General features: G+C 39.2%; 1 protein-coding gene and 1 long non-coding RNA gene across 14 annotated transcripts in view; one reads left to right on the top strand and one right to left on the bottom strand.

The window, feature by feature from the left end:
• The window catches only part of LOC138751817 (uncharacterized), a 46715-nt gene extending 29052 nt beyond the window's left edge, over window positions 1-17663 (bottom strand). The window contains exon 1 of the long non-coding RNA XR_011350207.1: window positions 17468-17663. This is a non-coding gene — a long non-coding RNA (uncharacterized lncRNA). The remainder of the gene's footprint in view (window positions 1-17467) is intronic.
• Window positions 1-27173, top strand: part of mllt10 (MLLT10 histone lysine methyltransferase DOT1L cofactor) — a 458751-nt gene that overhangs the window by 177993 nt on the left and 253585 nt on the right. For all 13 annotated transcript variants that reach the window (XM_069914651.1, XM_069914639.1, XM_069914641.1 and 10 more), the window contains one exon: window positions 11299-11557. In XM_069914651.1, coding sequence (XP_069770752.1) covers window positions 11299-11557 — 259 coding nt within the window. The remainder of the gene's footprint in view (window positions 1-11298; window positions 11558-27173) is intronic.

Here is a 27173-nt window from a genome sequence, read left to right as displayed (position 1 = left end):
AACATACACCTTTACTGATATTTTTACTCTTTCCTATGGGCTTTATTCTCATAATATGGTAGTGTGGCAACTAACGCATTTGGTGTTCAGGTGAACTGGTTCTGATTGTAACATGCAAGTGCAGTCAGAGCAGCCTACACCAAGATGGCGCCAAGATTGATAACATGGTAGGAAAGAGAATTTCATCCTGCTTGATACACCACCCAAAGCAATTCCTCCTTCTACCTTTGGTTCACTATTGCCATAATGTGAAACACTTAGAAAATGTAGTGTTGCTTGTTTAGTCCTCCAACGGGGTTCTCAAAACAATAACTGCTCCCACTAAAAAGAAAAAAGGCAGCAAGCTTATGATCATATCTCCACCTGAATGTTCCTCTCCAAATCGTACACTATCCTGTCTGAGAAAAATATGGCCTTTCATCATTGCTGGGCTTTAAACCTAGAAATTTTTATCCAACAACATTACAGAGTACCTTCACTAGGAATGCAGCAAATTAAGAGGGCAGGAGACCACCATCCTCTCAGGTTAATTGACACCCAAATCCAGCAAAATTAATTAATAAAGAAAAACAAATAAATTGGATCAGACTGAAAAAACATTGGAAGGTTCTAAGAAAGCTCCAAAGTGCATATGCTATGTGATGAAAAAAGACTGGAGGATCAATTAACCATATGTGATTAAGATATGATACTTGAGACTCATTTGAAAGAAAGGTAAGGATTGGGTATGAAATATTCTTGGAAACAAAGTATTCAAGAGAGAAAAGGAGAAAAAGAAGAATATGCTTTGGTAGCGGTTAGCACTATGCTATTACAGTACCTGCAACCCAGGTTCGAATCCAGCGCTGTTTGTAAAGAGTTTGTATGCCTTCCTGGTTTCCTCTGGGTGATCCGGTTTTCTCCTCCCTTAAATGTATGGGGGGGGGGGTTGTAGGTTAATTGGGGTATTTGGGTGGCATGGGCTCGTGGGCTGGAAGGGCCTGTCACTGTGTTGTATGTCTAAATTTTTTTAAAAATCAAAAATAAATTAAAGAAAATATTGCAGTGATAACAGAGTACAGGTATGTGCTTAGCACAGGAACAGACCATTCAGCACATGATGGCTGTGCTAAGCATGATGTAAATTTTAATGAATCCCATCTGCCTGCACATGGTCTATATTTTTCCATTCCCTGCCTGTTCATGTGCATTTCTAAATGCCTTTTAAGATTGTCTGTTGAAGAATGAGGCAATCTCCTGGAGATCAAGGTCAGAATTAAATAACAATAGAGGCTTCATTATACCAAGGACTTCCTTCTGCAGGTGATAGGCTTATAGGAAAGAAACAGGAACAAATTTGCAAGAAAATTGCAAAAGACCACAATTCTTTGTTCTATGGTGAAATGCCTTATTTGAGGTTGTGAGGTTACAGTAACCTTAATGTGACATTTGACAATAGGATACCTTTCCCTTTCTTTCTATCTTGCGCTACAAGCTGAGCTTCTCATCCTCATTACTTTCCCTGAGGGTTATTCTGCGTGTCCCAGGTGTTGCAAAGAATAAGCCTGGCCTTATTGCTGCTCAATGTCCCAGTCAGCTGATCTTTGCCACACCACCTATCCTTCGTGGAAAAGTTTTTCCAGAAAGCACTTTCAACCACAAGGCCATCAAGCAATACGCCCTGCAGAAACTGAGAGACGAGGTCACGATGGACCTAGTGGGATGGTTCCCTGAGCAGACTGACCTGATCATCTGGCAGAATACCTCATCGGCGGTACTCAAGCACCAGGACTTGGCCTGGCTGGCATTGAGAGGAGCCCTCACAGTCAGATCCTTCTTGTACAACTGGAATATCACCCACCATGCATATTTCCTCGAGATGACTAGTGAAGTGAAGATTGTTGCCCACCTCTTTGCTTAATGCAGATTCGTTAAGAGTGCTTGGAGAAGGATGCAAGGATCTTTGTCATGGTTCATCTCCAGCAGCAGTGTGTCAGAGGGCTCTCTCATCTAAGGGCTGTTCCCAGGGACACACTGGGAGTCAGATATCCAGAACTGCTAGCAGACCATCAACTTGGTGAAATATGCACTTTGGTGTGCCCGAAAACTGTTGGTCTTTCATTGTACAGTCATGACTTTTATGACTGCTTGCAGCTTTTTGAATTAGCAGTCACCCAGTCTTTTTAAGCAAACAAGCTTCAAGCGGAACAAAGGCTTAACAGACATTTCATCTTTCGGAGTGTTTCACAGCCTATGGTCTCTGTAAAATGAAATGTGCCCTGTCCACCCCAAAACTGACTTTAAAAATATTATATAACTAAAGATTTTAACATTAATATTAATATTAACACAAATCCATTACAGTTCCCAATACAGTAATAAATGGCCCCCAATTATTTTGTTCTTCTATTAAAAATTTGAAAATGCCAAAAGCAAAAAGATGAGCTAAAAACCTATTAGGAGTGTACCTCGGCCAGACAACTTAACAAAAAGGCTACAATATTATTACACTCACTTTTCATTTAGTGAGTTTCATTTTAAGGATTAGTGCATGCTGCAACCATTCACAGCTTGTGATGAGAAAGATTGGCACTATTAAGTTTTGACTATAAACAAAATGATGCTCTGGAAGAAGAAAAAGAACAATGGTTGTTTATCCAGGAAAACAGGTGGAGAGTGAGTCATATAAATAGAACAATTAAAGAAACGGTATTGATTATCCATTAATGAACACAGAGGTAGAATGATGCTGTGTGAAATGGACAATTCTGCTGATTCTCCTTGCCAATGGAATTAATGAACCACCGTGCCCACTGTAATGGTCACTTTGATTGACCCATATATAGGGAAAGGAAACAGGAGAATTTCTGCATTGGATTGTGGCCATTGTGGTGACTACTGTCTGCAGAAGACTTCATAAAGAAAAATACAGAGCCTACACTGCAAGATACAAACCACTAGTTAGCCACCGAGAGGATGGCCAGATTACTATTTGACAAGAAGAATATAAAAGAGCCTGCAGAAATCTGGAAAAGGGTCTTGTGGACAGATGAGACCAAGATTAACCTATATCAGTGTGATGGCAAGAGCAAAGTGTGGAGGCATAAAGGAACTGCCCAAGATCCAAAGCACACCTCCTTACCTGTGAAACATGGTGATGGGTTTGTTATGGCCTGGGCACATATGGCAAGACAATGATCCCAAACATACTTCTAAAACAACAAAGGAGTTTTTCTAAAGCTAAAAACTGGAAAATTCTTAAATGGCCAAGTCAGTCACTTGATCTCGATCCAATTGAGCATGCCTTCCATATACTGACGAGAAAACTTAAGTTGACAAACCACCGAAACTAGCAGGAGCTGAAGATGGCTGCAAGAGCAAAGTGTGAATTGCCCAAGATCCAAAGCATACCACCTTTGCCATGGTTTGTATCTTGCAGTGTAGCATCAGTATTTCTGTTATGGAGGGCACTGTAAGCACATAAAAAATAAGAGGATAGCCAAGGAAAGACTGGGTCCCCACAACATGGAAAAGGACATGGAGCCTGTAAAGTTAAAGAAAGGAAGGATATTTTAACAGACGTTTGAGGGAAGTATTGAAAAATTGGAGCATGTTAGAGTAGATAAGTAGAAAGACATAGAAGATTCAGTGGCCATGATTGAGACTTTGTGGTTTCCTGTATGTACAGATCAAAGATGTCTCAGAGTGGTTGTGGAAATTTTTCAAAGGGAGATAGAGCAGTGAGAGCTTGTACATCTTTGAACAAACAACACAGGTAGAAAAAAAGATGAGGACCTGCAGAGGATATAGGCAGAAAGATAAAGAGCAGGCATTGTTATCTCTGGATTACTCCTAGTGCCATGCATACAAATAGAAGGATTAGGATAGATAAATGTGTTGCTGAGGAATTTTTGAGGGCAGGATTCAGTTTCTTGGACCATCGTCATCTTAGTCAGCAGTGACTTGTACCAGAGTGATGAAGCACACAAATGCTGGAGAAACACAGCAGGTTAAACAGTGCCTGACCCCTGGAAGGACTCCATCCCCTTCTCTCAATTTCTCAGTCTCCACCGCATCTGCTCCTAAGATGAGGTCTTCCAGTCCAGAGCCTCTGAAATGCCTGCCTTTATCCACAAACGTGGCTTCCCCTCCGCTGCTATTAACTCAGCCCTCACCCACAACTTCATCATTCCCTGCTCATCTGCCCTAACCTCCCGTACCTCAGAAACAATAAACATAGAATCCCCCTTGTCCTCACCTACCACCTCACCAGCCTCCCCATCCAACACATTATCCGCTGGAATTTCTGGCACTAACTGCAGGATGCCACCACCAGACACATTTTTCCTTCTCCTCCCCTCTCAGCCTTCCATAGGGACCACTCCCTCCGTGACTCCCTTGTACAGTCCTCCCTCCCCACCCATTCCCCACGCACCCCCCCCCCCCCCCCCCCCACCCCCGGCACCTTCCACTGTGGTCATAGGAGGTGTAATAACTGCACCCACATCTCCTCCATCATCACGGTCCAAGGTCCCAAACAGAGCTTTCAGGTGAAGCAACACTTCACCTGTAGCTCCAAAGAACTCATTTACTGCATCTGTGGCCTTCTCTTCATCTGAGAGACCGGTCGCAGATTAGGAGATCGCTTCCCCCAGCACCTCCTCTCCGTCCGCAACAAAAGCGACATCCCCGTGGCCAACCATTTCACTTCTGAGTCACACTCTCAAGCTCACATGTCTGTCCATGGTCTTTCACACTATCCCACCCTGACCACCCGCAGAATGGAGGAACAACACCTCATTTTTCATCTGGGCACTCTCCAACCCCTGGGCATTAACACTGAGTCCACTGAATTCCACTAATCAGCTTGTTTTTTTCCTCCTCCCCCTCCCCCCCACCCCTTTAACTACTTCCTTTCTCTCTCTGCCTAGCCTAGAGTCCTCCTCAAAACTGCGGTTCCCTCCCCCCCGCCCCCGTCCACTTATCATCTCCTATCCTCACCACCCCCCTGCCCCCTTTTGTTCGTACATCTCTCATGTTCTCCCACACCTTGATGAAGGGCTCAAGCCTGAAACGTTAGTGATGTATCTTTACCTTTGCCACATAAAGGCACTGTTTGACCTGCATTTGTGTGTTTTTTTCACTTAACCACATTGCCAGCAGAATCCTGTGTTTTACCTCTCTACCAGAGTGATAGATTGAGGCAAACAGAAGTTAAAGCAAGCAAGTAGGGAGAGGAGAGGAGAGAAAAGGAGAGAGGAGAAGGACAGAAAAGAAAAGAGTCCGGGGCAGGTAAGAAAACTTTTTTAAAAGTCTCTTACCAGGGTCTGCGGGGAGGAGTCGGCGTCGGAGGCGGCCATTGGTCGAGCGAGCGTACAGGAGAGTGTGAAGGGGTTAATTGGTAAAAAGCCAATAAATAAGAGGGACAGCGAGCAGCCCAGCGAGTGAGTGGCCCAGTGAAGGAGTGGGACTTCCAGGCTTTGGCTCATCAGGCTTCGGCGAAAGCAGGCAGAGAGAAAGCTAAGATAGTCTGTATTACTACTTCATTGGAGTAAGGGATGAGTGTTAAGGCTGTGTGTTGTCGGGAGTGCCGGATGTGGGAGGTCCTGGAGTCTTCCAGACTCCCGGATGTCCATATCTGCACTAGGTGTGTCGAGCTACAGATTGTCAGGGACCGTGTTAGGGAACTAGAGCTGCAGCTCGATGACCTCAGGCTGGTTAGGGAAACAGAGGTAGTCACAGACAGGAGTTACAGCCAGGTGGTCACGCCAGGGCCACGGGAGGATGAAAGGTGGGTAACTGTTAGGAGAGGGACAAAAGAACGTAAGGTGCCAGAGACGAGCCCTGTGAATGTAACCCTCAGCAATAAGTACGCCTCTTTGAGCACCGTTGAGGGGGACATCAAGGTTGGGGGGAGTGACAGTGGCTGTGCCTCCGGCACGAGGTCGGCCCCTGTAGCTCAGAAAGGGAGCGAAAGGAAGAGGAGGGCAATTGTGGTAGGAGACTCCATAGTTAAGAGGACGGAAAGGGGATTCTGCGGACGCAGCAAGGAGAACCGGATGGTGGTTTGCCTCCCTGGTGCCAGGGTCCGGGATGTTGCTGCTCGTGTCCCAGATATCCTAAAGTGGGAGGGACAGGAGCCAGAGGTCGTGGTACATGTAGGTACCAATGACATAGGGAGAATTAGAGAAGAGGTCCTAAAAAGTGAGTACAGGCAGTTAGGTAGGGAGTTAAAAAGAAGGACCGCAAAGGGGGTAATCTCTGGATTACTCCCTGTCCCACGTGACAGTGTGAATAGAAATAGAATGAGGTGGAGGATTAACACGTGGCTGAAGGGGTGGAGTAAGGGGCAGGGTTTTAAGTTTCTGGATAACTGGGACCTTTTTTGGGGGAGATGTGACCTGTACAGTAAGGACGGGTTACATTTAAATCCCAGGGGGACCAGAATCCTGGCAGAGGTATTTGCTAGGGCTACTCAGGATCCTTTAAACTAGAATGGTTGGGGGGAGGGAACAAAATAGTACAGAGCAGTAAGGAGAAGGTTAGAATGCAAACAAAGAAAGTTTGTAGTAAGTATTTGAATATGGATGGGCAGGTGATAGAGAAGGGAAATGCTCTGGAAGAAGATGAAGGGCAATTGGCAGGAAAAGTAAATAATGTTGTTCTTAAAGATGAGGGAAAACAGGGATTAAAAATTGGGAAATCTCTGAAATTCATATATTTTAATGCCAGGAGTATTGTAAAAAAGGTGGATGAGCTGAAGGTGTGGATTGATACTTGGAAGTATGATGTGGTAGCGATAAGTGAGACATGGTTGCAGGAGGGATGTGATTGGCAACTGAATATCCCTGGGTTTCGTTGTTTTAGGTGTGATAGAGTTGGAGGGGCAAGAGGAGGTGGGGTTGCATTGCTTGTCAGGGAAAATATTACAGCGGTGCCTAGGAAGGATAGATTAGAGGGCACATCCACGGAGGCTATTTGGGTGGAACTGAGGAGTAGGAAAGGAGAGGTTACACTTGTAGGGGTGTATTATAGACCACCCGGAGGGGACCGAGACCTAGAGGAGCAAATCTGTAGGGAGATAGTAGATATTTGTGATAAGCACAAGGTTGTAATTATGGGAGATTTTAATTTTCCACATATAGATTGGGAAACACATTCTGTGAAAGTACTGGATGGGTTAGAGTTTGTGAAATGTGTGCAAGATAGTTTTTTACAACAATATGTAGAGGTGCCGACCAGAGAAGGAGCAGTGTTAGATCTACTGTTGGCAAATGGGATGGGTCAAGTGACGGAGGTTAGTGTTGGCGAGCACTTCGGGTCCAGTGATCATAATGCCATCAGCTTCAATGTCATGATGGAAAGAGAGAAATCAGGGCCAAGGATTGAGGTTTTTGATTGGGGAAAAGCTAGATTTGAGGAGATGCGAAAGGACTTGCAGGGTGTGCATTGGGACAATTTGTTTTATGGGCAGGATGTAGTAGAGAGATGGAAGTCTTTTAGAGATCAGATTTTGAGAGTGCAAAAGCTTTATGTTCCTGTTAGGTTAAAAGGAGGGGCAAAAGGTTTGAGAGAGCCGTGGTTTTCAAGGAATATTGGAAACTTGGTTCGAAGAAAAAGGGAGGCGTACATTAGATACAAGAAGCATGGAGTTAAGGAGATGTTTGAAAGATACATTGAATGTAAGAGGAATCTTAAGAGAGGAATTAGGAAAGCTAAAAGAAGGTACGAGGAAACTATGGCAAGCAGGGTGAAAACTAATCCAAAAGAGTTCTACAAATATGTTAATGGTAAGAGGAAAGCTAGAGACAAAATTGGTCCCTTAGAAAATCAGAGCGGAAAACTGTGTGTGGAGCCTAGAGAAATGGGGGAGATATTGAACAGTTTCTTTTCTTCGGTATTCACTAAGGAGAAGGATATTGGGAGATGTGAGATTAAAAAAAGCAAATTGGGTAAATATGGGGAATATAGAGATTACAAAAGGTGTAGTTTTAAGGCTTTTGAAGAATATAAAGGTGGATAAGTCTCCGGGACCAGACGGGATCTTCCCCAGGACATTGAGAGAAGTGAAGGAGGAAATAGCAGAGGCTCTGGCGGTAATTTTCCAAATGTCATTAGATATGGGGATAGTGCCGGAGGATTGGCGCATTGCGCATGTGGTTCCGTTATTTAAAAAGGGTTCAAGGAGGAAGCCTGGCAACTATCGGCCTGTAAGTTTGACGTCTGTGGTAGGTAAATTAATGGAGAAAATTCTTAGAGATAGTACTTATAAACATCTGGATAGACAGGGTCTGATCAGGAGCACTCAACATGGATTTGTGGGAGGAATGTCATGTTTGACCAATCTGATTGAATTTTTTGAAGAGGTGACTAGGAATGTGGATGAGGGTAGCGCAGTGGATGTTGTCTATATGGACTTCAGTAAGGCCTTCGTTAAGGTACCACATGGAAGGTTAGTTAGGAAGGTGCAGTCTTTAGGTATAAATTTTAAGATAGTCAAATGGATTGAACATTGGCTGAAATGGAGAGGCCAGAGAGTGGTAGTGGATAATTGTCTGTCAGGTTGGAGGCCGGTTACCAGTGGTGTGCCTCAAGGATCTGTATTGGGCCCATTGTTGTTCGTTATATACATTAATGATCTAGATGATGGGGTGGTGAATTGGATTAGTAAATATGCAGACGATACTAAGATAGGTGGAATAGTGGATAATGAAGAAGGTTTTCAAGGATTGCAGAGGGATTTGGGCTGCTTAGAAAAGTGGGCTGAAAAATGGCAGATGGAATTTAATGCTGATAAGTGTGAGGTGCTTCATTTTGGTAAGAAGAACCAGAATAGGACATACGTGGTAAATGGGAGAGCATTGAGGAATACAGAAGAGCAGAAAGATTTAGGAGTAACGGTACATCGTTCCCTGAAGGTAGAAACTCACGTGAATAGGGTGGTGAAGAAGGCTTTTAGTATGCTGGCCTTTATCAATCATTGCATGGAATATAGGAGTTGGGAGGTGATGTTGAGATTGTATAAGACGTTGGTGCGGCCTAATTTGGAGTTCTGTGTGCAGTTCTGGTCGCCTAATTATAGGAAGGATATAAACAGAGTGGAGAGAGTGCAGAGAAGGTTTACCAGAATGTTACCTGGGTTTAAGCATCTAGAGTATAGGGAGAGATTGGACAGATTAGGTCTTTATTCTTTGGAGCGTAGAAGGTTGAGAGGGGATTTGATAGAAGTATTTAAGATTATGAAAGGGATAGAGAGAGTGGATGTGGATAGACTATTTCTGTTAAGAGGAGGAAAGATTAAAACAAGAGGACATGAGTTAAGAATTAAGGGGCAGAGGTTTAGAGGTAACATGAGGGGGAACTTCTTTACTCAGAGAGTGGTAGCCGTGTGGAATGATCTTCCGGGAGAAATAGTGGCGGCGGAGTCAATTGTATTATTTAAGAAAAGGTTGGACAGGTATATGGATGAGAAGAAGATGGAGGGTTATGGGCATTGTGCAGGGAGGTGGGACTAGAAAGGGGTGTTTGGTTCGGTGCGGACTAGAAGGGCCTAATGGCCTGTTTCCGTGCTGTAATTGTTATGTTATATGTTAAGTCCAATAGCATGTCAGAGAATGTGGACGACCTGCTGGACTAAACTGCATGTAGGGCAGATGATCTTAAAGCATGTATTTGCACTTGGGCTTGTGATGTTATAGCTGTTTCAGAAATGTGATTGATACATGGGTAGTAGATGATTGCCTCTCCAATTGAAGGCTTGTGACTAGTGATATTCCTCAGGAATCAGTGCTGGGTCCATTATTATTTGTCATCTGTATCAATGATCTGGATGATGTATGGTAAATTGGATTAGCATATTTGCAGAGAGCACAAAATTTGGAGGTGTAATGGACTGTGAGGAAATCTTTCAAATGTTGCAGCAGGATCTGGACCAAATGGAAAAATAAGCTACAAAATTGCAGATGGAATTTAATGCAGACAAATGTGAAGTGTTGCAGTGTTGGGGAGATAACCAAGGTATGAAGTACACGGTATGTGGCAGGGCACAAAGGAGTGAGTTAATACGGAGGGATCTGGGAATAGACACATAATTCCCTGAAAGTGCCATTACGGTTGTTTAGGATCATAAAGAATCGGTGGCCATAAAGCATTGAGAATAGGAGTTGGGATGTTATGGTGATATTGTGTAATGCATTGGAGAGTTCAAATTTGGAGTAATGTATGCAATTTTAAAGAGCTTAGTTACATGCACAGGTTAAACAGGTTAGGATTTTATTTGTTGGAGAGTAAGGGGAGATTTGTTAGTGATATACAAAATTATGAGCAGTATAGATAGAGGTGAGGAGAGACAAGAACTAGAGGACATGGGCTAAGGGTGAAAGGTGAAATATTTAAAGGAAACATTAGAGGGAACTTCTTCACGCCGAGAGTTGTGAGAGAGAGTGTGGAATGAGCTGTCAGCTGAAGTGGTGAATGTGAGCTTGATTTTGATATGTTAGAAAAATTTTGATAGGAACATGAATGGGAGGGGTGTGGAGGTCTATTGCCCAGCTGCAGGTCGATGGGTCTGAGCAGAATAATAATTTGGCATGGACAAGATGGACCATATAACCTGTTTCAGTGCTGCAGTGTTCTACGCTATTATAAATGATTGGCAACTCAGTGTTCTGAAATACAGCTGCTGTGGTGTAAGAGAGGAATGGGGAGCTGCATTTTTGACTCAGGAGAATATCACAGCTGGGGGAACGTACAATGAGACCAAATAGATAGAACTTGGAATAAGAAGGGTATGATTATGGGAAAAATGCAGGGAGAATACAGATATGATAGAAATAATAGGGTTGTAATAGTGGGTGATATTAACTTTTGTTGCATTGACTGGGACTGCCATTATGCTCAAGGATTTAGGATGTAGAAGTAAATTAAATTGTACTATTTCCATTTGTGAGTGTTTTAAGATCAGAATTCACTGTTTTAAATTAAACATTATCATGAAGAAAATGTTCTGCAATAAATGGTCATGATCTGGAATATGCCATACAAAAGAGTCATTCAAATGGACTTAAATGTGACTTTCAAAAGAGGAATTGAATAAGAGTTTGGAAGTCTGTATATCTATTTTATTTAAAGTCATTTATTGTGTGATACTAATTGCTGAGATTCCAGGTTGGATGATTTGCTTGGATTTGAGATAAAAGTATGCATTTAGTGATAATCAAGAGTGCAGTGAAGGATGGCATCAAGTCAATGATGGAATTAAATAATTTATTGGCGAATAATAACTTTTGTTCTCTCTTATTCGTTAATTCATTTTTTTAGACGTACACCAGCACTAGCAGTGGCTTTGTATCAGGCTCCTTGAAGAGGCTGGAAGAAACTACTGCCAGATTTACAAATGCAAATTTCCAAGAAGTACCTACTCAATCTTCAAGTGGGAATGATGATGCTGTAATTAAAGGCTTGGAAATCAAAGGGAAAAAATCGACAGCGTATGGCTCAAGTCAGAGAGGAAGAAAGCCAGGAAAGAATTCAGCTTGTCTTTCTGTTACAACAGCATCATCAAGCCCTTTTTCACAAGGTAAGGTTTTTGCAGGCATTAATTAAATTCTCTCATTTTAACATGCTGACAATTTTCTGTTTTGACCCCAGCTATTTCAGGATACAAATATTTACGAGCTTTCTAATTTCAATGAATCAGACCAAAAACAGATCAGTCATAGTTAGAAAGAAAATAATTATGGACCAAAATTTAGTCTTTTATCCAGAAAGGCATGAGGCACAAAATCCATGGAAACTTGGCTGTGTGGACTTGGATTTGAGTAACACATAAGGCGGATGGTGGATGATAATAGAAGGAATGAATTCTATCTGGAGGTGACAAGTGGTGTTCCACAGGGATCGTTTCAGACTCCTGCTTCTTGTGAATTTTATCATTGCCTTGGATGAAGAATGCAGAGTTGGACGGAGAAGTGGCAGATGAAGTTCAATCCCTTGTCCTCACCAACCATCCCACCAGTCTCTGCAATTTCCATCACCTACCACATGATCCCATTACCAGACACATCTTCTCCTCTCTGAATTCCATAGGGACTGCTCCATCCATGACTCCCTCATCCACTTATTCCTTCCCACTAATCACCTCCTTGGCACCTTCCCATCACCGCAGGAAGTGCCACTCCCCCCTCATCACCATTTGAGCCCCCAAGCAGTTCTTCCAAGTGAAACAACATTTCACTTGTGAATCTGTGGAAGTTATCCACTGCATCCAGTGCTGCCATTGTGACCTTATCTACATCAGAGAGACTGGACGCAGACTGGAAGATCACTTCGCTCTGTCTGCATCAATGACAGGGATCACCCAGTGGCCAACCATTTCAATTCTGCGTTCCACTCCCATGCTGACATGTCTGTCCATGGCCACATGTACTGCCAAATCAAGGCAACCTGTAAATTGGAGGAGCAGCACCTAATATTCCTTCTGGCCACTGTCCAATCAGATGTCATCAACATCGACTTCTCTGCTTTCTGCATGCTAGCCACTCCTCATTCTCCCTCTCTTTTTAAATATTTTATGATATTCCAAAATTAAACTCAAACAATTATTATCCTCATCAGTGTCCATGTTAACAGTATCAGCATTGACTATAATTTACAATTATAAATTCTATACAAAGTTTTCTGCAGATTTCAAGCTCTTTCTGTCCCTCTCCCTCCCGCACACCCTCAACATTTAACACTTAACTAACCACAGTTACACATGACATTGAAGACACACAAAGGTGTGAAACATGTATCAGTGGTCTATGGGTTTGTCATGGCATAGTGGCCAGCACTCAGGCTGTTTTCTTTTCTTGACTTTTCCTGGTTGGGATGGGATGGACCCTGTCCCCGCTCCCCCAACGGATTGAGGAATAGATGGGAAAGGTAGGGCGGTGAGGTATGGTGGTCTACATTATAGTTGTGCTCCTATGGAATTTAAGTATGGTTGCCAAATTTTTTTAAAAGTGGCATACTTTTTTCTTAAGTTCTAAGGAATTTTCTCCAAGGGAACTCATTCTCCCTCTCCTTCCTATCCCTCTGTCACCTTTCCTCCAGCTCTCCATCCTCTTCCTTCTCCATTCACAGATCTATCCCCCTCCTCCTGTTTTCTTGTGCCCTTCCTCTCTTACCCTCTTGCCTGTGGGCATGTGTCCTTCCCCCCCCCACTGTTTTATTCAGGCGTCTGTCTACATTTCACTCATACCTTAATAATGGTCTCAAGCCTGAGACATTGGTCATGTATAGGTCATCTTTGGTATAAAATGTATGCTCTTTGACCTGCTGAGTTTCTCCAGCTTTGTGTTTTTACTTCAATCACTGTGTCTACAGACATTCGCATTTTATTCCTGACAACATTAAATTCCCATTGATAAGGTGGAGTAGTGAAGGACTATAATGGTGCTACACTAGTCACTTGTGTCCCACCAAAACCATCATTCAAACTGTGGTTGGAAATGGTTTCATGAAGAAGAAACTCCATACTACAGTGCCAGGAGAAATTTCATGATCTTACAAGTGAGTTCCAGTCCAAAAGAAAATTTGTGACAATTGTACACAATTACTCTCCCACCTAATGAATTTCATCTCCATCACTTATTGCTCTTCTTCATTACCCACCCTCATTTCATAGAACCATAGAACAGTAGAGCGCAGTAACAGGCCCTTTGGTTCAAGTGCTGAACTATTTTTCTTTTTTTTATTATTTTTAATTTTTTTATTTTTCACACCATAAATCACGTTAGCCATGATATACACTTTTACTTTTTCACACATATACAGTGACTTTTTCTCCCCCACCCCTCCCTCCTCCCATGCCACCCCCCCACCCCCCCCCCCCCTCATCCATTTTAGGTATACAATCTAGGTTGCATTAAGCCAGTCAGACAATGTTGTCATTCAACAAAAATACACCAGAAATTCTACGGAGTCCATTCTTTTCTTTTCTTCTCCTTCCATCAACTTAGGTAATGTTTGTTCCCGGTAGGTTTTCGCTATTGTATTTAATGTAAGGCTCCCATACTTGTTCGAATATTTCAATATTATTTCTTAAACTATATGTTATTTTTTCTAATGGAATACATTTATTCATTTCTATATACCATTGTTGTATTTTCAAATTATCTTCCAATTTCCAGGTTGACATAATACATTTTTTTGCTACGGCTAGGGCTATCTTAACAAATCTTTTTTGTGCATCTTCCAAGTCAATTCCAAATTCTTTATTTTTTTATGTTACTTAGGAGAAAGATCTCTGGATTCTTTGGTATATTGTTTTCTGTTATTTTATTTAATATCTGATTGAGATCATCCCAAAATTTTTCTACTCTCTCACATGTCCAGATTGCATGAATTGTTGTTCCCCTTTCTTTTTTACATCGAAAACATCTATCAGATACTGTTGGGTCCCATTTATTTAACTTTTGCGGTGTAATGTATAGTCTGTGTAACCAATTATATTGTATCATACGCAGCCTCGTATTTATTGTATTTCTCATCGTTCCAGAACATAATTTCTCCCATGTTTCCTTTTTTATCTTTATATTTAAATCTTGTTCCCATTTTTGTTTAGTTTTACCATTTGTTTCCTCATTCTCCTTTTCTTGCAGTTTAATATACATATTTGTTATAAATCTTTTGATTAACATTGTATCTGTAATCACATATTCAAGGTTACTTCCCTCTGGTAAACTCAAATTGCTTCCTAATTTATCTTTCAAGTAGGATCTCAGTTGGTAATATGCCAGCGCTGTATCTCCAGTTATATTGTACTTATCTCTCATTTGTTCAAAGGATAAGAATCTATTTCCTGAAAAACAATTTTCTATTCTTTTAATCCCTTTTTTTTCCCATTTTCTAAAGGAAAGGTTGTCTATTGTAAAAGGGAGTAGCTTATTTTGCGTCAATATTAGTTTTGGTAATTGATAATTTGTTTTATTTCTTTCTACATGAATCTTCTTCCATATATTGAGGAGATGGTGTAATACTGGAGAAGTTCTATATTGTACCAATTTTTTGTCCCATTTATATAATATGTGTTCAGGTATCTTTTCCCCTATTTAATCTAATTCTAATCTCGTCCAGTCTGGTTTTTCCCTTGTTTGATAAAAATCTGATAGGTACCTTAATTGTGCGGCTCTATAATAATTTTTGAAGTTTGGCAATTGTAAGCCTCCTTGTTTATACCATTCTGTTAATTTATCTAGTGCTATCCTCGGTTTCCCCCCTCTCCATAAAAATTTCCTTATTATTTTCTTTAACTCTTTGAAGAATTTTTCTGTCAGTTGTATTGGCAATGCCTGAAATAAGTATAGTATCCTTGGAAAAATGTTCATTTTAATACAGTTTATCCTTCCTATCAGTGTTAGTGGTAGCTCTTTCCAATGCTCTAAATCGTCCTGTAATTTTTTCATTAGTGGATTGTAATTGAGTTTATATAATTGGCCTAGATTTTTGTTTATTTGTACACCTAGGTATCTTATTGCCTGCATTTGCCATCTGAATGGGGATTCCTTCTTAAATTTTGAGAAATCCGCGTTATTCATAGGCATTGCTTCACTTTTATTTACGTTTATCTTGTATCCCAACACTTCTCCATATTCCTTCAATTTCTTATATAATTCTTTTATTGATAGTTCTGGTTCTGTTAAGTACACTATCACATCATCCGCAAATAGACTGATTTTATATTCCCTGTCTTTTATTTTTATTCCTTTTATATTATTATCTATTCTTATCGATTCTGCTAGTGGTTCTTTCGCTAGCGCAAATAATAATGGTGATAGTGGGCATCCCTGCCGCGTTGACCTGCTTAAGTTAAATTGCTTTTATACATGTCCATTTACTGTCACTTTCGCTAACGGTCCCTTATATAATGCTTTAATCCAATTAATATACTTCTCCGGTAAACTGAATTTTTGCAATACTTTGAACAAATAATTCCATTCTACTCTGTCGAAGGCCTTCTCTGCGTCTAAAGCAACTGCTACTGCAGGTGCTTTATTTCCTTCTACTGCATGAATTAAGTTAATAAATTTACAAATATTGTCTGTTGTGCGCCTTTTTTTGATAAATCCAGTTTGGTCTAAATTTACCATTTTCGGTACCGGTTCTGCTAATCTGTTTGCTAATAGTTTAGCTATTATCTTATAATCTGTGTTTAGCAAAGATATTGGTCTATATGACGCTGGTGAGAGTGGATCTTTCCCTTGTTTTAGTCTTCTTCTTTGGCTTGGCTTCTAGTATCACTGTAATTATTGCTGTTTTACATGAATCTGGTAAGTTTTGTGTCTCATCAATCTGGTTGATTACATCCAGGAGGGGCGGTATTAATAGGTCTTTAAATGTTTTGTAGAATTCTATTGGGAGTCCATCCTCTCCTGGTGTCTTATTATTTGGTAATTTTTTTATTATCTCTTGTATTTCTACTGAGTGCTGAACTATTTTTCCACCCAGTACCATCAGCCTGCATCTGGGCCATAGTCCTAGTTGCTCCTCCCATCCAGATACCACTTCAAATTCCTCTCAAATGTTGAAATCGAACCCACACATTCCACACTTTTACCACTCTCTGAGCGAAGTTATTTCCCCAAACCTTCCCCTTTCACCTTTCACTGTTAATCCATGTTCTTGCCTCACCTAATCGCAGTGGAAAATAAGTCTGTTTGCATTTACCCTCATAATTTTGTATACCTCCATTAAATTTCTGATTCTCAAATGCTCCAGGGAATAAAGTCCTAACCTTTTCAACCTTTCCCTATAGCTTGGCTCCTTGTTAATGTTCTCTACACTCTTTTAATCTTTTCTGTAGGTCGGTGACCAAAACATCCAAAACTCAACATTTGGCCTCACCAATGCTTTGTACAGCTTTTATGAAAGCCAAAGAACCAAAAGCTCTCTTCTCACAACCCAATCAACCTGTGATGCCACTTTCAAGAATATCTGTATTTCTATATCTCTCTGTTTTACCGCACTTTGCCGTACGCTGCTGTTTTCCATGACAGTCCTACCCTGGCTTGTCCTACCAAAGTTGAGATTTATCTATAGGATTGTTGAAATACAACCTCAATGGTGCTGAGGTGCAGATAGATATCTTTAAGTCCTGTGGGGTAAATATTTCAGTGATTTGACCTGGACCACCAACAGTGATGCAATGTCCATGAAAGTGTGCTGCCACATTTACACCCTCAGAAGCCTGGGGAAATTTGACAAGTCACCAGCAGCCTTCCACAACTTTGATTGGTGCACCATTGAAAGCAAGCTATCAGAATATATTACTGCATGGTATGGGAATTGCTTTGCCCAAGACTATAAGAAACTGCAGAGGGTTGTGAATATGGCTGTGACCATCACACATACCAACATGCACCCCCCCGCCACCCCCCTCATCAAATCCATCTGTGACTTCCATTATCTTGGAAAAGCAACCAACATATTAAAAGACTCTTCTCACCCCAATCCATCAGAAAGATTCACAAATATGAGATCACGTATCATCAGATTTGAGGACAGTTTCTTTACAGTCATTATTAGACTCCTGAATGAAACCTAAAATAGGAAAATTATATTGCCTTTTCTTTGTACCAGCTGATTTCTGTCTGAAACTCTGCACTTTTGTTAATGTATCTTACTTTTAAACTATGTTTGACCTTCCTGCTTGTCTGTTAGAAAAACATGTTCTATCAAGGTCTCAATGTTCTTTTTATTGTCATGTAATAATACATACAGTTTGGCTGTTGTAAGGGAGACAGAAATTTTCCATTAGTATTATCCGGTGCCCCTTACAGTATGACAGAAAGAGAAGCCAAAAAGGGTCCCTTCAGAGGGACTGGGTGTCCAGGGTTTCACCTCCAGTGCTCCTGTAACCTCTGCAGCCGCACAGACTCCTGTTTGATTTATTGCCAGTCTGAGCTCCAGATCCAAATCTCCAACATGATCAGAAAGTCTCAGCACTTGAGGGCCATCAGGAACTCCCTCTGGAATCCTGCCTCCAATACTTGGCTCCCATGTGCCTGTAGCCTGTGTGGGTCCCCTATCCCAAGTCACTCGCAGCTTTTGTGGGTCCTTCAAACGCTGAGCCCCTCGTTGATCCGTCTCTGTGGATACCATCATGCATGTGACAGTAAACTTGAATTTGAGCCAAGTAACATCTTTTGATCTGCAGAGAAAATTAACTACTTACATTACTGCAAGCCCTGACATGTTTCAGCTGTAAGAGTTACTGTTGGCTCCCAATAGAGTTATTGTTGAAGGATCTACAATATGAATATGTCACCATAAGATATTGAAAGGAGATCTTATTTGTTTAAGTACAATATGTGACTTAGGAAGGAGATAATATGGCTTGAAACTGCTTAATCAAATTTCCAGATGTCTGCACTGTCCCTTTAAATAGAGGAAAATGAACAAAGAAGTACATGTACATTGCATTCCAAGACTGAGTACTTGACAAATGTTTTTCAGTTGAAAGCAAAAGCACTAATTTACTTGAATGAATCTTAATTCATGAAATTGATGTCAAGAAGCACCAACCAAGCTAAGGTGAATTACTTGTGTACTTGGGTAGAAATAGAGGAAGGTGATAGAAAATTAGTGGCATGGTGCCAAGACAACCCCTGTCTCTCAATGTTAATAAGTCGAAGGAGATGGTCATTGCCTTGGGAAAGGTGGCAGAGATGATATTCTTGTTCACATCAATGGCACTGGAGTGGAAAGATAGTAAACATTTCCAATCATCTGACCCAGACATACCACGTTGTAAGAACGTCAAGAAAGCACACCAACTTGGAAGAATAAGGAAGTTTGGCATATTCCTCAATAACTTCTACAAATCCTCCCTTGGGCAGAGAAGAGAAAGTCCGTAAATACATTAATGATGCAGCTATCTCATCTTGTCATGTCGTGCCTGGGTATATGTTACTTTGTTCACCCAGATTACTAATACTTGCCGGGAGCACCTGTTATGACCCTCCACAAGATGGCATTTGGCTCTCATCTCTGTCCAATGGGGTCATCATTGAGGTTCGAGGTCTGGCTCCTTGCCTAAACCCGATTAATTTGGGCTTTTGCACATCTTGCAACCACAACATTGGCTCAGCTTCATGTCTTAACTTGCGTAGTTCATGACCAATCACATCTTGTGGTTGTAGCACTGGCTCAGCTTTGTGCATGGACCTCTATTTCAGGACCAAGCACGTATTGTGGTTGCAATACTGGCTCAGCCTTGGTACTCAATATTTTCTTTTTCTGTTGTCCTTCCTCAAAGTGTGATGCTTTTGATAATTAACTTTGGGCACCAGATCCTGCTGAGCCTCCTAGTGCCTTTGACCTGACATGTGTTTAACAGTATTTTCCAGTTCTGGTAGCTCCTGTTCCCTCCTTAAGGATATAATGGGTGCGGTGGATAGAGGGGAACAGGTTGATGTTGTATATTTGGATTTCCAGAAAGCGGTTGATAAGGTGCTGCACAAGAGACTTCTCAGTAAGTTACAGGAAAGTGGAGTCCAGGGAAGTATATTGGCCTGGATTGAAAATTGGTTGTCTGACAGGAGGCAGAGAGTCGGGATAAATGGGAGTTTTTCAGGTTGGCAGAGAGTGGTAAGTGGGGTGCCGCAGGGGTCAGTGTTAGGCCCACAACTGTTCATCATTTACATTGATGACTTGGAGGAGGGGACAAAATGTGGTGTAGCCAAGTTTGCGGATGACACCAAATTGAGTGGAAGAGCAAATTGTAATGAGGATGTGGAGAGTCTGCAGAGGGATATAGTTAAGCTGGATGAGTGGGCAAAGGTCTGGCAGATGGAGTACAATGTTAGTAAGTGTGAGGTTATCCACTTTGGCAAGAAAAATAAAAGAGCTGAATATTATTTAAAGGGTGAAAAACTACAGCATGCTGTTGTGCAGAGGAACTTGGGAGTGCTTGTGCATGAATCGCAAAAAGTTAGGTTGCAGGTGCAGCAGGTTATTAAGAAGGCAAATGGAATGTTGGCCTTCATCGCTAGAGGAATTGAATTCAGGAGTAGGGAGGTAATGTTGCAACTGTATAAGGTACTGGTGAGACGGCACCTGGAGTACTGTGTCCAGTTCTGGTCTCCATATTTGAGGAAGAATATACTGGCTTTGGAGACAGTCCAGAGGTTTACGAGGTTGATCCCTGGGATGAAGGGGTTGACTTATGATGAAAGATTAAATCATCTAGGATTGTATTCGCTCGAGTTCAGAAGAATGAGAGGAGATCTTATAGAAACATATAGGATTATGAAGGGTATGGATAGGATAGATGTAGGAAGGTTTTTTGAGCTGGCCCGGGAAACTAAAAGGAGAAGACTCAGTCTCAAGATTCGGGGGAGTAGATTTAGGACAGAGATGAGGAAAAATAGTTTTTCCCAGAGAGTAGTGAATGTTTGGAATTCTCTAACCAGGGAAGTGGTTGAGGCTACCTCATTAAACTTATTTAAAATTCGGTTAAATAAAGTTTTACATGATAGAGGAATTAGGGGATATGGGGAGAAGGCAGGTAGGTGGAGTTAGGTCATAAATTAGATCAGCCATGATCGTATTGAATGGCGGAGTAGGCTCAATGGGCCATTTTTGGCCTACTCCTGTTCCTACTTCCTATGTTCCTATGCTGTTCAAAGGCATATCTCTCTTGAAGCAATTGCTGCTCCTCTTGCCTCTTTAACTGTCTCTTCCGTTCTTCTAAATCTAATTTAATGTGAAGGAATTCTATTTTTGCTTCAAGAACTGCCATCTCATGCTGAATCTTTATACGTGTAGATGTAATAATTGTAATACTGGAGTCTGAACTAGAATTCCTCTTACTTCTGCATTCAGCATTTGACACACTATTAGGTCCTGTACGTCTGATCCTGTCTCTATTTAGAATTGCTCATCCTCCTCACCATCATCTTGTGGCACAGCTTCAGCTATTTCTTTGTGGCTGATCTTAATTTTTATTTCTGGGTTTTGCAGTAATTTTGCGAGATTTGTATCCTCAGCAACTGTAACCTTCTTATCCATATCCTCACTCAGTCTTGCTTGGGGAGTTGCTTTGTTTCCTCTTGTCTCTAATTGCTGACTTTGCCTTTCTTGACCTTCATTTTCTTGACACATAGCTCCTTAGGTACAGCTGCTGCTGCGGCAGCTACCATCTTATCCATTCAGTTGATCATCACACTCAGACATCAAATATGCACAACAATTTCTCCAAAACCAAAACAGTCCTCATAGGACAAGTGGCACTTTCTCAAAACTGTTCTAATTTGCAATAAACACTTAGAAGGAACCTTTAATGAGGCTGGTCACTTCTTATGTGGTCTTGATGCTGTTGATGTTTGTGCCTCCTTTATCGACCTTCTCTGAATGGAGCCCAATCGACTCCGTCTTCTTTTACAAATCCAATTACCAACTTTCTATGTCTTCAATTCCATCTTTTAAAAAAAAATTATTTTGAGATTTTACAAAACTTTAAAGATAATAAAGAAAATTGTAAAATACAAAGAAAAACAAAACTCCCCTCCCCCCCATCTAAACTAACCCCTCCCAACCCACCCACCCCCCCCACCCTCACCCGGAGCCTTAAACAAAAATAAATTTTCCAGGTATTAATATTGACTGCTTGGTATGCCAACTCTGTACGTATCATTTACTTAAAATCTATAGCCATATATTTTAAATATAAACTCCACATTTTAACAAAAAAATGTCGCAAAGTATAGGTTATTTTTTCCAAATATAAACACGATTGTAATTCATTATGCCATCATGGTATATTCAACTCTATATCATTTTTCAGTTATACATTTTCTTGCTACTGCTAACCCTAATCATACAAAAGTCAATTGTGGATCATTGATCTACAGCCTTGCATTTAATATATTCATGTAACCTAATAAAAACATCATTGGATCCAACTGAGGATCAATTTTAAATAATTCTCTCAATAACTTTATCTTTATCCCAAAAAGGTTTATCTTTTTCACACGACCAAACAGAATACATGAAAGTACCTATCAGTTCTCCACATCTAAAACACAAATCTGACGAGCTGAATCCATATTTCTTCAACTTATCAGGAGTTAAATACAATTGATGTATAAAATTATAATTAACCATACTATATTTCACATTAAGTAATTTTGTAACTCTATCCATACACATATTTGACCATTCTTCCCAGGACAAAACAATATCTAAATCCTTCTCCCATTTCTCCTTCATTTTATATACATCAACTTTATCCATTTTTTCTTGCAACAACCTGTACATATCTGAAATAAACCTCTTATTTCCTTTAATTGTAATTAGCATCTCAAATTTCGTTTGTCCTGGTAAAACCAAATCCCGTCCAAAATTTGTTTGTAAAAAATCCCGAACTTGATAGTAGGCAAAAAAGGAATTTAGTGAAATACCAAACTTTTCTCGTAATAAATTAAATGTAGAAAATATACCTGCCTCAAAACAATCCTGTATCGTATTGATTCCTTTCATTTCCCAGTTTTTCCAAATAAGGATTATTTAAAAGAAAAAGGAATTCATTTATTCTGATATAGCGGTGATTTTACTGATGTTTTTCCTTTAGATCCTATAATTGGATCTCGCTTATACCAAATATTCATTATATGTAGCAATACAGGTAATTTATATTTTTGTAACAATAAAGGATTCCATTTATAAATAAAATGACTAATTTTATTTTCAGAAATCTTATCCAATTCAACTTTTGCCCACATAGGTGATTGTTCATCGTCAAATAACTTATTAATAAATTTCAATTGTGCTGTCTCGTAATAATTTGGAAAATGTCGCCATGTTAATATTTGCATAGAAACTCTTGACAATTTACCTGTCCACAAAAATACTCGAATTACTTTGTTTAATTCTTTAAAAAAATTCTTTGGTATTACATTTGGAATAGACTGAAAGAGATATTGTATGCGGGGATATATATTCATTTTTATACAATTAACTCTCCCAATTAAAGTCAATAGTAAATCTTTCAATCTATGTAAATCAGCTTTGATTTTATTTAATAATGGTATATAATTTAAATTATATAAATCTTGATATTCTCTATTCACTATAACTCCTAAATATTTAATTTAGGAGTTTGGCTACAATCTGTATAATCTTCCTGTGATAATATTTCACTTTTTGCCCAATTAACTTAATAACCTGAAAGCATACCATACCGATTTAACAAATTTTGCAAAGACTTTAAAAAATCTTTAGGATTTGTCAAATATATCAGCACATCATCTGCAAACAAATTAATTTTATACCCTTGTTCTCCTATTGTAATTCCTTTAATACTAGTGTCTTCCCTTATTGCTTGAGCCAATGGTTCTTTTACCAAAGCAAATAAAACTGGTGAAAGAGGACAACCCTGTCTAGTCGAATGAGACAAATTAAATACCGAAGAAATCTGTCCATTCATTATTAATCTTGCAGAAGGACCAGTATATAAGGCCTTAACCCAGCCAGTAAAAAGCGGACCAAAATTAAATCTTTTCAACACCTTGAACAAAAAAATCCATTCAACCCGATCAAAAGCTTTTTCCACATCTAATGCTATTGTCATTGGTTGATTAACCTGTTGTCTTGCAGCATTGATTATCGAAATCAATTTAATAATATTGTCTGCAGAATATCAACCTTTAATAAAACCTGCTTGATCTACTAATTTTAGTTAAAAATTGGCTAATCTATTAGCTAATACTTTCGCCACAATCTTATAATCCACATTCAATAAAGATATTTGGTCTATATGAGGCCACTTTTAAAGGGTCCCTATCTTTCTTTGGAATAACAGTTACCAGTGCCCTTGAAAATGATTCTGGAAATGAGCCAGTTCAGTTGCTTGTTTCAAAACTTCTATATATACTGGAAACAATAAGTCATTAAATTCTTTATACAACTCCATTGTAAACCCATCCTCACCAGGAGATTTCCCTCCAGTCATTGATTGTAATGCTTCTTTAAGCTCTAAATCAGTAAATGAACTATCTAAATCTTTAATATCCATCTCATTCAACGATGGTAAATTTAAATTAGATAAAAAAAAGAATCAATCTGATCAACATCTTGTGTACCCTTTGATGTATACAAGCCTTGATGAAAAATTTTAAATTCCTCATTAATTTCCTGCAGTTTATATGTAATCTCTGAATTTTTCCTAATTGTGTTAATCGTTCTTTTTTATAATTTTTTTTATTTTTCACACTATGAACCATATTAATCAAAATACACACAAACATTTCCCTCTTGAATATACACAATGTCACTTTCTCCCCTTTTCCCCACCTCCTTTCCCTCCCTCCTTCCCATCCCCATTAAACGTTCAACATATACAATACAATAAACCCATTAAACAATGTCATCACACAATGAAAATAAACAAGAAAATTGTGTCATCTATTTTTACACACTGGGTCAGTTCATTTCGTCTTCTTCTCATTCTATCATTTTAGGGGGAGAAGGTCCGCAGTAGGCCCTCTCTGTTGTGTTCCATGTACGGTTTCCAAATTTGTTCAAATAATGTGACTTTATTTTTTAAATTATATGTTATTTTTTCCAATGGAATACATTTATTTATTTCCATGTACCATTGATATACTCTCAGGCTCTCTTCTGATTTCCAAGTTGACATTATATATTTTTTTACTACAGCTAAGGCTATCATAATAAATCTTTTTTGCGCTTCATCAAGTTTAAGGTCTAATTCTTATATTACTTAGAAGAAATATTTCTGAATTTTTTGGTATGTTGCTTTTTGTGATTTTATTTAATATCTGATTTAGATCTTCCCAAAATTTTTTCACTTTCTCACATGCCCAAATTGCATGTACTGTTATTCCCGTTTTCTTCTTACAGCGAAAACATCTGTCTGATACTGTTGGGTCCCATTTATTTAACTTTTGTGGGGTGATATATAGCCTGTGTAACCAATTATATTGTATCATGCGTAACCTCGTATTTATTATATTTCTCATAGTTCCGGAGCATAACTTTTCCATATTTCATTTTTTATCTTTATGTTTAGATATTTTTCCCACTTTTGTTTGTGTTGAAAGTTTATTTCATCATTTTCTTTCTCTTGCAGTTTGATGTACATGTTTGTTATAAATCTTTTAATTATCATTGTGTCTGTAATCACATATTCAAAGCTGCTTCCTTCTGGTAATCTCAGTCTGCTTCCCAGTTTGTCCTTTAAGTAGGTTTTCAGTTGGTAGTATGCAAACATAGTACCATGAGTTATTCCATATTTGTACTTCATTTGTTCAATGGTAATAAATTATTTCCCGAAAAACAATTTCCTATTCTTTTAATTCCTTTTCTCTCCCATTCTCTAAAGGAAAGGTTATCTATTGTGAAAGGAATTAGTTGATTTTTGGTCAATAATAATTTTGATAGTTGGTAATTTGTTTTTTTCCTTTCAGGAATGAATCTTCTTCCAAATGTTGAGCAGATGGTGCAGTACTGGTGAACTTCTATATTGCACCAGTTTTTCATCCCACTTATAAAGTATATGTTTTGGTACCTTCTCCCCTATTTTATCTAGCTCTATCTTGGTCCAATCTGGATTTTCCCTTGTTTGATAAAAATCTGATAGATATCTTAATTGTGTTGCTCTATAATAATTCTTAAAGTTTGGTAGCTACAAACCACCTTGTTTGTACCATTCTGTTAATTTATCTAGTGCCATCCTCGGTTTCCCCCCTTTCCATAAGAATTTCCTTATTATTCTCTTTAGTTCATTGAAGAATTTCTCTGTTAGGTGAATTGATAACGATTGAAATAGGTATTGTATCTTTGGGAAGATATTAATTTTAATGCAATTTACCCTTCCTATCAGTGTTAGTGGTAAGTCTTTCCAGTATTCTAAGTCATCTTGTAATTTCTTCATTAATGGCTGATAATTTAATTTGTATAGATGGCGTAGATTATTAACTAGTCTAATACCTAGGTATCGGATTGCTTGTGTTTGCCATTTAAATGGTGATTCTTTTTTAAACTTTGTGTAATCCGAATTATTCATTGGCATCGCTTCACTTTTAATGCAGTTTACTCTTCCTATTTCCTTGTACTGCCTGGATTAAGTTAATGAACTTACAGACATTGTCCGTTGTTCGTCTTTTCATAATAAATCCAGTTTGATCTAGTTTTACTATTTTTGGTACACAGTTGGCCAATCTGTTTGCTAATAGTTTTGCTATTATCTTATAATCTGTGTTAAGTAAAGATATTGGTCTATACGATGCTGGTGTTAGTGGATCTTTCCCTGTCTTTGGTATTACTGTAATTATTGCTCTTTTACATGAATCTGGAAAGTTTTGTGGAGGAATTAGTAATTCTTTAAATGTTTTATAGAATTCTATTGGGAATCCGTCCTCCCCAGGCGTTTTATTGTTCTGTAGCTTTTTTAATATATCTTGTATTTCCTCTATTTCAAATGGTTTTATCAATTTGTTTTGCTCCTCTTCTTGCAATTTCGGTAGTTCAATTTTAGCTAGAAATTCATCTATTTTGTCTTCTTTCCCTTCGTTCTCAGTTCGGTATAATTGCTCGTAGAATTCCTTAAAGTTTTCATTGATCTCTGTTGGGTTATAAGTAATTTGTTTATCCTTTTTCCTTGGTGCCAATACTGTTCTTTTAGCTTGTTCTGTTTTAAGCTGCCAAGCTAGTATTTTGTGTGTTTTTTCACCTAGCTCATAATACTTCTGGTTTATTTTCATTATGTTCTTCTCCACCTTATACGTTTGTAGTGTTTCGTATTTTATGTTTTTGTCCGCCAATTCTCTTCTTTTTGTTGTATCTTCCCTTGTTGCTAGTTCTTTTTCTGTACTTACTATTTCCCTTTCCAGCTGTTCTATTTCCCAATTGTAGTCCTTCTTCATCTTAGTTACATAACTTATTATATGCCCCCTTTCATTGCATCCCATAATATAAATTTGTCTTTCACTGATTCTGTATTTATTTCAAAGTACATTTTAATCTGGCGCTCAATAAATTCTCTAAATTCCTGTCTTTTAAGTAGCATGGAGTTTAATCTCTATCTATATGTTCTTGGTGGGATGTCCTCCAGTTCTATTGCTAATAACAGGGGTGAGTGATCCGATAACAATCTAGCTTTATATTCCGTTTTCCTAACTCTCCCTTGG

This window comes from Narcine bancroftii, chromosome 1 (assembly GCF_036971445.1).
Source record: "Narcine bancroftii isolate sNarBan1 chromosome 1, sNarBan1.hap1, whole genome shotgun sequence".
NCBI classification, from domain to species: domain Eukaryota; kingdom Metazoa; phylum Chordata; class Chondrichthyes; order Torpediniformes; family Narcinidae; genus Narcine; species Narcine bancroftii.
The sequence above is the reverse complement of the archived record's forward strand: the minus strand, read 5'-3'. Positions and strand labels throughout refer to the sequence as shown.